Source organism: Anopheles aquasalis, chromosome 3, assembly GCF_943734665.1.
Source record: "Anopheles aquasalis chromosome 3, idAnoAquaMG_Q_19, whole genome shotgun sequence".
Taxonomy (NCBI): Eukaryota; Metazoa; Arthropoda; class Insecta; order Diptera; family Culicidae; genus Anopheles; species Anopheles aquasalis.
In genome coordinates, this window is record NC_064878.1 from 41,251,130 (window position 1) to 41,265,538 (window position 14,409).

At 45.9% G+C, this 14,409-nt stretch overlaps 1 protein-coding gene across 1 annotated transcript; it reads left to right on the forward strand.

The window, feature by feature from the left end:
* Window positions 1–2,995: 2,995 nt before the first annotated feature.
* Window positions 2,996–14,040, forward strand: LOC126574076 (G-protein coupled receptor dmsr-1). Its single transcript, XM_050234023.1, has 6 exons — window positions 2,996–3,388; window positions 6,342–6,510; window positions 8,236–8,362; window positions 10,202–10,396; window positions 10,520–10,744; window positions 13,017–14,040. Exons 1-6 carry the CDS (start codon window positions 2,996–2,998, stop codon window positions 13,336–13,338), a joined length of 1,431 nt encoding a protein of 476 aa, XP_050089980.1. The 3' UTR covers window positions 13,339–14,040.
* Window positions 14,041–14,409: the final 369 nt, after the last annotated feature.

Genomic DNA, 14,409 nt, shown 5'->3' on the forward strand with positions numbered 1-14,409 from the left:
AATCAAATCTCCGGATCCGAACCACAAGCGTAACTCCGGTGCTTATGGTGTGGTGAGATTTTTGATTCCCTTATCCTTCGTTCCTCGATTGCCCCTGCATTGGTATTCGAGATAAGCAGGCGTCTTAAAGAGCGGTGGCCAATTTTTTGATAGCTTGCGAAGGTCAAGAGAAAATGGACGAAAACAAACACTCACTGGCCACTCCGCAGCCACGCTGCCGGTCGGTATTGTCGAGCCAATTCGGTTGATTGCAGAATGCAGCGAATCGTTTCACCTTGCGGCAGATTAAACAACTTTTGTCTCGCTTCCTTTTTTAAATGTCTTTTATTGCTTACTTTCCGTAGTTTTATGGTTATGACCCTAGACGACTGGGTGTCCAGCACACCACCAGCAGCAGCAGCAGCAGCAGCAGCAGCAGTAGAAATTGCTTCGGTGCACTTCTAGCATCTCGTGTAGTCGCGTTATACTGGTAATGCTCTCTTTTCTCAACCAGCGAAACATCCACCTAATGGGCCAGAAAGCTTACATACCACACTGCTTAGGCGAGGAGTGCAACCCAGAGTGCAGTGCGCGAACGGGATGTAACGGAACGAAAACATTTTCTTACCTAGAGCATAGAAAGAAGCGTTCTTGAAATCGCAAACTTGTTTCAATAACTGCTACTGGCTGGTTGTTTGGTTGTTTGGTCCCGCTCGAAGATTTCGGCGAAGGGGAGCTGGTTGAATGCGCAGTTACATAAACAAACGCTATATATTTTCGGGAGGGTTATCGCTACGGATCTTGAATTGTTTGGGACACTTTTATGGTGAACGGAAATCCCTTTCTCTTTATTGTCGCACTTGCTGGCTGGTTGTATGGTTATTTTTCTATTGAAGGTGGAATGATTATCCTAGACAAAGTGTCACATTCTCTTAGGGCACTGAAATCAACATTAATCAAGAAATCATTTACTGGAATGTCGGGCAGTTTAATACCTGTGCCAATATGAACAAATTTATATGATGTTCAGTAAACAATAATAAATTCATGCTCTGTGTGACTTTCACAAAGAGAATGGTCGACTGATTGTTGTACAGAAATAAAGAGAGTTAAAACGTTCATAAAAATAGAAAAAAGCGGGCCCCATGGTTTGGTAACAAAGCAACGAATCCTTTCAACTATCGTTTGTTTGCTTAGAAAATAACTCTCTCTCCCAAGAAGCGAGACTAATTGACCTTTCAGAAACAGCAGCAACAACTCAAAATGGGTAGATTGTATTTCCAACAACTTCATTCCATTATTCAAAAGTGTTTGGGAATAATTTATGCACCTCACTCAACAGACGATTGGAAAGAGCCACTCGGACAACCTACAGAGAACAGTTATGTTAGATTTCAATGAACGGCTTTGTGAGGAGAGTGCATTTTGCATCCCGTTTTCATCGACACTATTTTCAGCCTCATTGGCCATTGGCCAGTATATGAGCTCCTTTCAAAGTGTGAGAGTACATCAAATTGTGCTGCAACAAATAATTAAGCATAACCTGAACATTGGTAGTAATTCCTCCATCTTTCACCCCTTGTTTCACCGTTAAAGCCTCGTGAGAATCAGGCCAGAACATCTTGCCATCTTAATTTTCGGCCACTAGTCTCCACTGTTCTTTGTTTGCTGCAGCTGTGTGCTTGAAGTGGGCATGAAAAGATTGAAATTAGGACGATACTGGATGCTTTCATTTTCAGACAAAATTTTAAATCCATTTACTAAGCTTTTGGCTCCTTCAAGAAAGCCTCAAAAACGATAACGAAAATGAGTCTTCATCTTTAAACAATCTCTTTTTTTTAATATATAATAACGAACGAGCCGTGTGTTTTTCAAACAATCTCCTCTTTACCACCAATTTAATGCATTATTTTTCTTTACCTTCAATCTAGTAGAATACCCTTAGCGAAAGCTTACTGAATTATCATTCATTTGTAATACATTCTGTTAATACCCTTTTACTGACCCAAAAATGTACGATTTATAAAATAAATTTCATAAACGAATAAATCGAAAATGAGATGATGGCACACATTTGCATTCCACTGACAAGCCAATTGGCTTATGCACTTCTAATTTAACGCCAAATTCCCTTCTGCTCAGCAACTACTTCATCCAATTTCATTACAAACCGTTTGACTTATCTGTCGGTTTAAAATTGCGGTCGCCCCTGACCGCACCCTCCAAAGAAGCTTCCTTTTCCATGGGGTTCTCCTCGCAAATTGGCTTGCCGTCGATCGCGCCAAAAGCATGGAGCTCCCGAAAATCAATTTTCCTCAAATACCCTTCCGCAATTCGCGCAAAGCGCGACGCAAGGGAAACCTTAGCTTGACCAGAAATTCCCCAACGCGTTCACGTTCCAGCACAAACTTAAGCAAATTCTTCTCCGTTCCGTTTCGATTGGTCCAGCAGCGTGTGCCTGTCGGAGTGGCCGGAAATCGGTTTCCCTATCATACAATTTGCATCCCACAAGCGGATTAGAGACCCGAACCAAACCGGTACCAAACCAGAAATGGGAAACGGGAAAGCGTCAGTCCAATTCGCTCGCCATCGCGCTCACAAAAGTATTCCTGTTGCTGCTGCTGCTGCTGCTGCTGCTGCTGCTTTGGCTTCTACAATCCGTGGATTCGTTTCAGGGGAAGCGATTGTCGGCCACTGGCCAACCCATCTTAATTCGTCGTACCACAGGGACACCCCTGGACACACATCTGCCGGAACCCGTTCGACCGTGATGATGTTAAATGAAATTTTACAACCGAAAAATGAAAAGCGTCCGAGAAGTTCGCTAACCATAATCTCGTTCAATCACCATCTACGCTCGCTTTCCACACACGCTCGCCTGGCTGGTTGGTTGGTTGGTGTGGTGGTGTGGAAATCGGTTTTTCCTTACAGAAAATGGCTTCTTTCGGTTCTTTCGTCGGGAATCGTCGGTACCGTCTAACGCCGCCTCATGGCGGCGTTGATTGACATGGCAGACATGGAGCGTAACGTGGAGGAACGTGTACTGGAATGGTTACACTACATCTACAGCAACGATACCGCCACGACGGTGGTGCTGAACGTCACTGAGTTCCGGCGCCGGCTGCTCTACATACTGGACACGCGGTTCTCCAGGATGGAAGGGAACGTGAACTACTATCGGCATGCGTTCGAGTTTGGGAACATCACGGAACACAACATCACCCAGGAGTACGTGAACGACTTTCTGGAGAAGCTGTTCCAGTCGCTAAACCGGCTGAACCGCACCGCAACGGACCAGCTCGATGGACCGGACGAGGTCGAGCTGACCAACTGTAGCGACTACTGCAAGGGTGCGATCCGGGAGATACTGCTCGATTACAAGCTGTTGCACGGTTACATCTCACTCGTGGTAAGTTGCCTGGTCAGGGACCTTCATTAAATCTTTTCGATTATTTGACTACCGTTCTCCTCCGCCTCAGTGCCGTCCCTTTGGCATTTTGCGTGCGCTGCGTAGTAAAGCTTGAAATATTTGGCCGCATGAAATAGGACACAAGCTAAACACATGAAAACATGGTGTCATTTTGTAGATATTTTCTCTAGCTATGCATAAAAAATAGCGATTCAATTATTATGCTACGTTGCGTATGAATTTACGCACTTTTGGTAATATGCGACATATCATTTTCTGGCATTTTCTGTTACAATGGTATTTCCTCTAAGATAACCATCGTCAAATTTGCCTACCGGTTTTTGTCAAAATGCAGTTTTACGTGTGATTCATCGTCCACCCAGCTGCACGGTTTGAATTCGGTTAACTTCTTGCACGAATTCGGGCAATCAAGCGTTGTTCTATGGAACTATTTGACTATTTTCTGGCTTGATACCAACTCGAACCTTCCCACAAAAATATCTGTCGATCTCTGATTGCACCTGTCGTAAGTTTTTTTTACCAAAAAACACTTTGAGATTCCTGGATTGTTGAAAACAGTTTGATTAAGTTTTATCCGTAGAATTGGGCATTTGATAAGCTTTGTCACCTGTTTCATTATGCCCGCTTCAACGAAAGAGTCCCCCAGGTACCATTTGAACATGGTATTTCAAGCTTTGGCTGAATTTTTGGGCATTTTTCTCCAGTCAAATCGTGTTTTCATAATGATTATGCAGACTTTTTTATCGCCTTTCGTGTTCCATCGGCGATAACTTTTGAATGGTTTAATTTTGGCAAATTTTTTATCACTAAAAGACACGAATATGACCTTTAAAAAGACACCAACAGAGTAGCAAAGCGACCATTACGTGCGTTACAGTGGGAAAAGGAATGCGGTCGAATAATAAGTCTTCCTAGCTTTAGGCGCTGGGTAGAAAGTACAGGAATCTGTGTTGCTACCCAACGCCAAGCAACAGAAGAAGGGCTACCAGCAAAATGCCTACTATCAGGCAATGCTTCCGATCCAGCACAGATCTCGATTCACGATTATTGCCAATTAGCCTAGATTGAAAATGGATTCCATTCTTTGGAAAAACCAGCCAGCATCCGGGCCCTTAGCCAATCTGAATTTGCTTGGAAAATGGATTTAACTAGAAATAGGCTTGGAATGTCATGTAACTCTATCTCGGTTTAATTGGATAAAGTATTCGGGGAACAATGCGACGTGGAACAAGTCACTTCATCGAATCCGAATGAATCGCATTCTATATTAACCTAATGCTTCTACGAGACATTTTCACTCCACAAAATGCCACAAAATTTCATTAAATCTCTCCAATGCACACAGTCTATTGCTACGGCACTCGTGGTGCTCATTTTGAATTCCACAAGAACGTTCTGATATGTTTGAACGGGTTGCACTGATGCACTTTAATCATCTATTTCCAATTCCGCCCCTTCTTATACCAATCTAAAAAAGTAATTAGTTATCGCAAAATAAGTGTCAAAACTTGACCTGACATTTACTTCACCAGCTGCCCTTAATTACTATCCACTATGCCAGCGATAGCGTTAGTTCGCTTCAAGTTACATGATTCCTTCTTTCGTGGCCGCGGTTCTTGGACCGTCCCTGAGCAACGTTGGTCACTACACTGCACTGTGGGCGCAAAGATAATTAACTTTGACGGCAGAAAGTGAATCGAGAGCCCTAAGAACCCGTCCCCGTGATCGATCTGCTTCGGATTAAAATTGGTTCCTGGAGCTCCAGCGAACGTCTTGTATTTACCCTTCTGCACATGGAACTGAACTTGAGGCGCGCTCCTCGCTGGCGCTTTCTGGGAATACGATGCTCTCTTAACTTATTACTAAAACCTCACTCGCACTGGCACCGCAACCGTTCCCGAAACATGATAACACCGGTGGGACCACCACCGAGTCGAGCGAAGCAAACCATCATCATCATCAACATCGCATCCTCACATGATGCTACTGGCAGCAATTTCTTCTCCCTATTTTTATACCTCCGCCACAGAGGACGGTGGCAAAGGATACGAGTTGGGTTTTTATATATACATTTCTCGTTGGAGATTGGTACACCGTGAGCAGCGCGCCGGTTTTTCGGGCTCAGGATCCCAACGGTGCAGGAGGATGTGTTGTGCGAGCAGCACAACATATTCCGAGCAACATAAACCGTGCGCACCTCGCGATCACTAGATGCATATGCGAGTAGTAGTTCATTGTTAAACGAATTGCTTATCCATAAAACATCATTATGCTCCAGTGGAGTGCACCCAGTGCACTGGAGGAACGAAAAGCAAGTAGAGAAAAGCTGGATGGACCTAGTCTAGTTCCAAGTTTTTTTTCTAGTACAGATGAAAATCGATTCAATCTGCACTTTTCCACTGAGTGGTGCAAATAATTCCATTTTGTCATTCCTCGCTCCGTTTTGTTTCCCTTTTTTTTCTTTGCACTTTGCGACACATGTTTACTCCAGTCGCCAAACGCGAATGTCATCGTTACGGCTTATGGGGCCGGTCCGGCCTGGCCAGCTTGGTTCAGAGTAAATCGGCCACGTCGCTTGCAGCATTTAGGCCTTTATGGAACAGCGCGACATAGCGTGGCACAACGTCGTGGCTGCGAAAATGGGCCATCCAGTAGGCATTGTGCGAGAACGTTGCGAAGGACAAAATGAGGGTTCATGTCGTTGCCAGGCACGCCACGGTACATAAATCCTGATTGCGACGGATTTAAAGGGAGCGCCAGCTCAGCCAGCTCCGCCTTTGGCCTTACTTTTGATTGGCCAGCTAATGGTGGGATGAAGCAGCGGACGCACAACGCACGTGAGGCGGTGGCCAATTCATTCGCGTGCTTTAAAGCATTCAAAATCAGGGAGGAGTAACTGTTGTCTTTTGCATTCCTTTTTCCTCTTCCTCAGATATGTTTCTTCGGCACGATTGCCAACATACTCAACATAATCGTGCTGACGCGGAAGGACATGAGCAAAGTGCCCATCAACCGAATTCTGAAGTGGCTCTCGGTGACGGATATGTTTGTGATGATCGAGTACATACCGTTCGCGTTCTACATGTACCTCATACTGCCAGGTAAGTGTTGCCAGGGGATCATCGTGGTCTGAAAGCAAGATAAGATGCTAGGACGTGGCCCTCTGCTCGTTCCACGCCATCACATACAAGTGTGATTCTTCTCACGCGCCTTCTCATCACGAAAAACACGTTCCTGGCATTGCCTCGATGGAATCGTTTCACAGAAGTGAATCCTCATAAAGCGATGTCAATGGGATTAGTGTTAATCGTTGCGGAAGCAGCAACTGAGACAGCTAGATAAAGCCTACCATTTTGGCGTGTGCCCGCACCGTGGGAAGTTCCTACAGGAAACGGTTGGTGTCATTTATGTTGATCATTAAAGCATACTGCCGCCGTGGGCGACATTCTCGTAAACGCATGAGCCCCGCAATGCTCTTACTGCCCATGGCCTGTACCGTTAGAAGTGCAGACAATAAACACAGAGCTTTTCATTCGCTGTTTCACAGAATCGTGCGTCCTACGACGGCTTAATACTTGGAAAATGAAGACGTTTTTGATTTCTCTTTCACGAAAGGCGCGAGACGTCAATTGGAAGCCGACAGCCATTTTCTTATCTTGATGGAATGATTTTCGAAGAGAAATTTTGTTTGTATTTATTTTGTGCCTCAGCCTTTGGAGCAGCATGCAGCCTCTAAGAAAAATGGGCCTAGGTCTGGTTGCCCGTCCACATCAATTAATCTTGCGGCGCGGACAAGCCGAAAATGGTCTGGCATCTTGCGGATGATAAATTGTTTACCATCGATGAACCGTAACCGACGATGGCCCAGAAGCGGTAGATTCGAGAGAAGGTTAACCAACCCGAAATGCTCCTTTTGGCCACACTTTTACGGTCCGATTCGTGACCATCGGTCGATGCTTTAGGGAATACTCGCAACCATTCGACCATCAACTGTTTGCCGATACTATTGCCCTGCCCGTTCTCTTGCTTGACTATTTGTCATTGTGTCAGTTGGTAGACTCCAAGCAAACGGACACAACACATGAGGTTGCTGAACCAATACTCGTGGAGCCAATTCGCAACAGCACTCAGTAAGCTGTGTTCACAACAGGAATCCAATGTTTCCATCATGGACACTCTGGTGAGCTGCTTCACGGTAAAACGTAATGAAACTACAACGCCAACATCGAGAGTGTCCTTTCTTCAGCGGAAGCACCACAGTCCGATGTCGCATCCGGGGCTACGCACCTGGCGGTGCAACAGATGGTTTTTGTTGGCGTTCAGCCGGAAAGGCTTCATCGGCAGTCTGGTTTGGTTTCCTCTCTCACTCTCTCCGGTGGAACTGGCACACAGAGAAAGTGCTACTGTTGTGCTGCTGCCTGTTACTGCCTGTTGTTGATTCATTGAACAACTTGGCTTCATTAGCCAAGCTTACAATGTTCAAAGGGAAGCTATAGCGGTTGTACAACTCACCGGTGTATTTAGCAGCAAGCGAGGGCTTTTCCGGACCGGATCTGCGAGCACAATTAGCCCGTTTCTTCGATGAGCTGTTGGAATGGGGTTGAAATACGAGAAGGACTCATTTTAATAAGCTTATTTTAAACACATTATACCCTTCGGGTTATCTTTTCATAAAAAGCCGGGGTTTCAGCAACGTTTGTAGTCGGTAGAGAACGCATCCCAGGATACTATGATCGCCATCGCAGCAGGGATGCATCGGAACTCTCCAATCCACTGCTCTTAATTAATAAATCGAATCCTCTCTGCTCTTTCTCTCGACCATACAGATCGCCGGGACTATCCGTACTCGTGGGCCGTCTATCTGATGTTCCATATGCACTTCACCCAGATCCTGCACACCATCTCCATCCTGCTGACGGTGACGTTGGCCATCTGGCGATACATAGCGATCAAGTGAGTGTCACAATGTCACAATGAATTCCATGGAATCAATAATTGCGCGGTTATCGGTCGCGTCATGCCACGCCCAAGCCTCAATCTAATCAATTCGCCGTTATTATCAGCCCTGGTCTACGGATGAAATCAATTTCGTAGCTCAGCCGCACGTGGTCGAAAGGACATGATTATTACCCTTCGCTTGGGCATCGCAGTAGCACGTTGGAGATCAAAAGGGCATCGAAGTAGCCGAAATAATGGACCCGATTGTCACTGCTGTCAACTGCAGATTGTCGTTTAATTTATCGTCAACTCCTTTCTTTACTTTCATCCTTTCTGTCTCTCTCTTTCTGTCTTATTTCACTAATAAACTGCGGTTTGAATAAGTCTAAATATACACTCTCTAGCTATCGGTTTAATTCCACTTGACCACTTTCGATTTGATTTTTAATTTATCCTTCTTGGAAATCCGTCACGGATCGCTACCCCAAAAAAGGGAGCAACATGCGACGGCATGCAAACGGCCAAGATGCTAATACCCTGAGGTCCCGGCGAAGGGAGGGAGGGCCGGTCTGCCATTTGCAAACAACGTTCCTTTAATGAGACCCTTTCCTCTCCGTTGCCCGCCGTTTTTTCGTTGCCCGCTTTGTTTTGTTGTTCCACCGTGGCCCACTTCCACCGAAACGAAAAGTCAACCCTTATCCGAGCGCAAAATTGAGGTTAATTGACGTCTGCGCGCGTGCACTATGATTATCAATGTCCTGTGGCAGGCAACATCCGGGAAGAACCCGGGGGGGGAGTTATCAAGCCGAAAGTATATCTTCCCCGGCCACCAGTCCCCCCCCCACCTTTGGTGTGCGCTCTGGAGCAGCACTCACTCACAGTCAGCCTCAACTCATCTAAGCATCTCGTCTTGCTCGGTAGCTCGCGAAACGGAAAACTTGCCCGCTCTACTGGTAGGGTGCATTTGATGTTCTTTTTTTTTCTTGTTGCTGTAATTTGCTTTCCTGGAAATAGTTAATATACTTGCAGCATCGGGAACCACGAAGGCACTATGGTTGCTTGCTGCTTCTGTGGCTACTACAGCAACGTTTCGTTGGTAAAGTTTTCTTGAGCCAATTTGTTTTAATTTTTACGATTAATTGTTTCGTTGAGTGAGTTCTTCTTGGAGCTAACATTCATCCTACTTCTTAATGCGTTGCCTGAAACATGAATCGCCCGCTTTTGCGAGTTGCTGTGGCCAAGAAAGGATGCTTTTAAGAAGACGCGATTGTAGTGGTTGTGTAGTGGTTTGTGGAGTAGAGTCTGAACATTTCCCCCTTTTTTTCTCTGGAGAACATTATCCGTTTATGTGCATTTTCTGTACTGGTGGAAAATGAAAGGCACAACCGTGAGCTTCTACTTTCAGTAGAATCTGTCCAACCGAGAGTAAAAATGATATGACGCTGTTTTTTTTCATATAAAACCATCAATTTGTACATCGTCAACTGTGGATCCACTTGAGTTTCTTTGGATTGAATCAACAACACCAGATGCTCGATAATACCAACTGGTGCGCCACGTGCTCGAACTCATCTCAACCGTTAAACTCACCGGGCTGACCCCCTTTTACGGCAGTTTACCACGAGGGCAGAAATAGGATCAACCGAGCAAGAAAACCGGGCCAAACCAAGATGCGAACCGACCGTTGCCGTTTTCCGCGTCCAAGTGGAATCGTGGGCATCGATCATCGCTCCGGTGCCATTCGAGTGGAAATCTTTCGATCCCACCCCACCACCCACACCGGCAGCGGTCGTTCATTTGAAGTGCTTTCATTTCATCCGCCTCCCCCTGCTCTCTTGCTCCATTCCATTCCAGACATCCGCACGGTTCGCTGGCCATCTATGCGCAATCGAACTACGGTCAGGCGATTGCCCTGTGCTACCTTCTAGCGCCGATACTCTGCTTTCCGACCTACTTTGTCTTCACGATACGCCAGACGCTCGTCTTCGAGGGCGACACGCACCTGGTGCTGTACCACTTGGATGCGGACGAGAACACGATCGTCTACCGGTAGGAAGCGGGGTGGGGATGGGGGAGAGCCAACGATGCTTGAAAAGTCTTCATGCTAATCCCTTTTTTTACAAACCTAAATCTCTCTCCTTCTCTCTCTCTCTCTCTCTCTCTCATTTTCAGCTACAACTTTTGGATCCATTCGGTGATCATTAAGTTGCTGCCCTGCATCATCCTGACCGTCATCAGCTGCGTGCTGATACAGGTGCTCTGGAAGGCGAGCAAGCGGCGCCTGAAGCTGAAGCAGGGCGGAAATTATGCCAAAAACGGCACTTCCTCGGTGACGCCACAGAGCGGTGGTGGTGGCGGAAGTAGCAGTGCGCAGCCAGCCGTTAGTAATGGGAACCGGTAAGCGAACCACACCGGCCGTAGCCGAGCCGCTGCCAGTTTAAACTCTCACTTTCTACGTCATTCCGGGGGGTGATAATGGGGAGGAGAGGGAGGGAGGGGACGAATTTAACTGGAATTGGTTTTCCTAATTCCAAATGGTGCTTGAAGCTGGTGGTAGCGGAATGAAACAAGAAGGTTTCATTAACAAGTTTCAAGCGCCAGGACCAGCAACAATGCGTTGGAAATCGGTTTCCTGTCGCTGCTGGTGGCCTGCCAAGAACTTTCGAGCAAGCATTACAATTCCATTGATGTATCAATGCTGAAATGTAATGAAATTATTGTATGATCTTTGAAAGAATTTAACAATGTTTCCTTCTAAAAATTAGATCCCATTGAATGTGACTCATTCAAGTGTCCTCTTGTAGGATTCGCCGCTAAGCTACAAGCATGCACTGCGGTTTTATGCTTACTGTCGTAAATGCAAACATCGGGAAAAGGTGCAAAAAGGAAAAAGCATTTTCTCAGTACGTCTGCGAACTGTCCAAAAGCCTTTTACGCGGTTTGATGCGTCTTTCATTTCGTTGCCTGGGCTCGCTTTTTCAAGCATAGATTTTTTTTCCACCACCTTCGCACCTCGCTCACTCTTCATCCATTATCCTTGTTCGGACCTGATGGCCATCAAGGGTTTTGAGGGTCCTGAAAATTGACAGTGGGATTGGCATGTTCCGACACGTGGTACAAGCAGGCAAGCCATCAACCTTTTGAAGACATTAGAGAAACCGAAATCCAAGAAGGCTATTTATCCCAGAAGCACCTCTGAAGGTGAGAGTTTTGGAATTTCATTTCAATGAGTACCACAGATGCTTTAAATGTGTTCTGGCGCGAAAGCTGGTGCCTGATATGATTGGAGATTCTACAAACCGGATCTTGTTTTTTATTTAACTTTCCGAATAACCGAACTGCGACTAATTTGCTCTGTATTAGTCCAGATTTTGCTGCAGGGCTTCTGCCGCTTGGTGTTAGATTTACAAAATGAAAAACTTTTTACTCCTTCAAGCTGTTTTAAACGAATCGCTGGAACCAAATTTCTTCGCGGATAGCGAGAATGTAACACCTTTGAAAGATGCTTGACAAGAAATAAACGTTGCTGGTCAGAAAGGTTGAAAGTTTATAAACTTTCGCGCCGTTCAAAACAGTTGCAGTAAGGAATGTTCTTTAAAGGGCTGTTAGAGTGACACTCAAACTCTTGCGCTTTGACTTTTGAACTGAGGACACGGGACGATACTCCGATTTCTATGAACTGTACAAGAAACAGTGAAGCAGAATTCTTGGCGCGATCCACTTTCCCAAACTTGTTGGTTGCATTATCTTGATAAAACATTCAGCAAACGATGTCAATGCACAGAGCCATTGCGCCTGTAGAGCGTGGATTTCAAGTCGATCGTAATACTTCAGTCGATCTGGTCGGTGTATTTGTTTATACTGCTGCTCTGCATTGTTACTTTTCAGGAAACTTTATGTTTTTTGTTTGTTGTACTCAACACTCAACGGCAGTTCATCCGAGCTGAAACAGCAGCTTGAATTTTCCATCATTTCTATCTACCAAACGACAATCAAATTAACATCATTGGACCGAAATCCCAGGTGGAAAAGGCAAACAATAATGATCGCCATAAATATGTAAACCCATGAGGAGCATGTCAATAGCAATCGGCCGGTGGTAATCGAACAACAATGGAACGCTAAAAAAAGGTCTCATTAAATCGCTCGCACTACCGGAAAACGAGTCATGTGCGATCATGCTGGCACATATCATCGAACCGGAATAATAACCAAACGCCCCAAACACACATCACGTGGAATAAAAAGCCTGTGTGTAATGTTGCTTCCTGGTATCGGAAGCATCGAGAACACGTTCGGATGCACAATATCCATTTGTAGTTATTGATGTGTAGGGGTTCCTGCTATCTTACGCATGGCATAACGCAATGTGTACCTACGGATGCTGTAGCATGTGTTGATGATTCGGATTAAGGTTCATTTCCTAGAAGAACGAGAATACCAAAATGTGTTTGTTCCTGTGCATTGTCAGAAGGAATCATTTAGATTCTTACACGTGCCTCATCTTCCTTGATAGACGTCAACGTTTATTCCTGTCACCAATATTTGCTCTTCCATGAAGGCCCAATGTTGCATCTTCATCAGCATTCGCCGGAAATTGATTAGTAAAATGCGTCCCCTGTAACGTGTCTCTCTCTCTCTCTCTCGCTTCTCTGTAATCTCTTGCCAGCCATCCGAAGACGGATCGTCGAGCGGACCGTACGACGACGCTACTGGTGGCCGTGCTGCTGCTGTTTCTGGTGACCGAGTTCCCGCAGGGCATCCTGGGGCTGATGAGTGGAATGCTGGAGAAGTGCTTCTTTCGCCGCTGCTACGGTCTGTTCGGGGAGGTGATGGACCTGCTAGCCTTAACCAACGCTGCCATCGGTTTCGTCCTCTACGGTCTGATGTCGAAGCAGTTCCGGACGAGCTTTATGTCGGTTTTTTTCAAAACTCCAACCCATAGGGCCGAGATCACGCGCATGACCGGCCTCACGACGACCTGCGTTTGATCGCTACTGCCACCAACGGTCCCAGGTACCCAGTCCAGTCGTCACTACCACCAGCACCACCACCAGCACCACCAGCACCAGCATCACCATCAGCACCAACAGCACCAACAGTCCACCAACCATCAGCAGTACCATAATCAACCACAGTGGCCAATCGGTCCAGCAACTCCAGGTGCTACAGGACTTCTGCTAGACCAACCGCTCCAAACGACAGTCACTTAGCAAAGCTGCTCCCTAGGTATGAGGTAGGTTAGGAAGGATTCAAATTTGCCCTAGAGCCGCCATGGCGACACATTAGTACGAAAAAGTCAACTTAGCCTGCCGGGAGCTAGCTCCGTTTAGGTAGCAGAGTACGCGGCAACCAACGGCAGTTCCCTCTCTAGTGTAGTCTAGGCGCCTTTTCTACGCGCGCCACTCCGGCGCCCCGAAAGTCTTTGTACAGACGATGTGCGTTGTTTGCCGCCCGATCTCGCAACGCAAAAGTTGCAGTTCAAGAGCCCAGGGCCAGGATTTGGGTGACCGAAGTGAACCGAATTCCCTTCAGATATTCAAAAACCCAAAAAGCAAAAGGCACCCCCGGTGGTGCACACCAGTGAGCGAGGGGCGTGACCTTATGGGTTGGAGTTGTGATTTTCATCGAATAACCAGCTGCTACATAAGCTGTACATAAGTTGGGGAAAACGAAATGATGATAGAATTAGATGGATATTTACGACGATGTGACGAAAAGTCTTTAAAATTAAAACTAAGATGAGAGATAATTAAATTGAATGAGAGGAAGAGAAAGGAGAGAATGATAGAGATATCGTTACATTTAACTGCTGCTTGGATAAATAGGATTTAGGAGGAGTTTCGCGAGATATTTTATCGTATAAGCCGCTCAAAGATTTAACCATTTGTTAGGGTAAACCGTGATGTCTTTTAAACTGGAAGCTCCGCGGGGTGAAATTCGAAACCATGTACTTCTAAACCCGCTTTGTCCTCGCTACCCAGTAGCAAAAAAATCACAAAACGAAGGCAACGAATATTTGTTTCGAATTTCTCGACAGTTCTCGAGTCACGTCACGATAA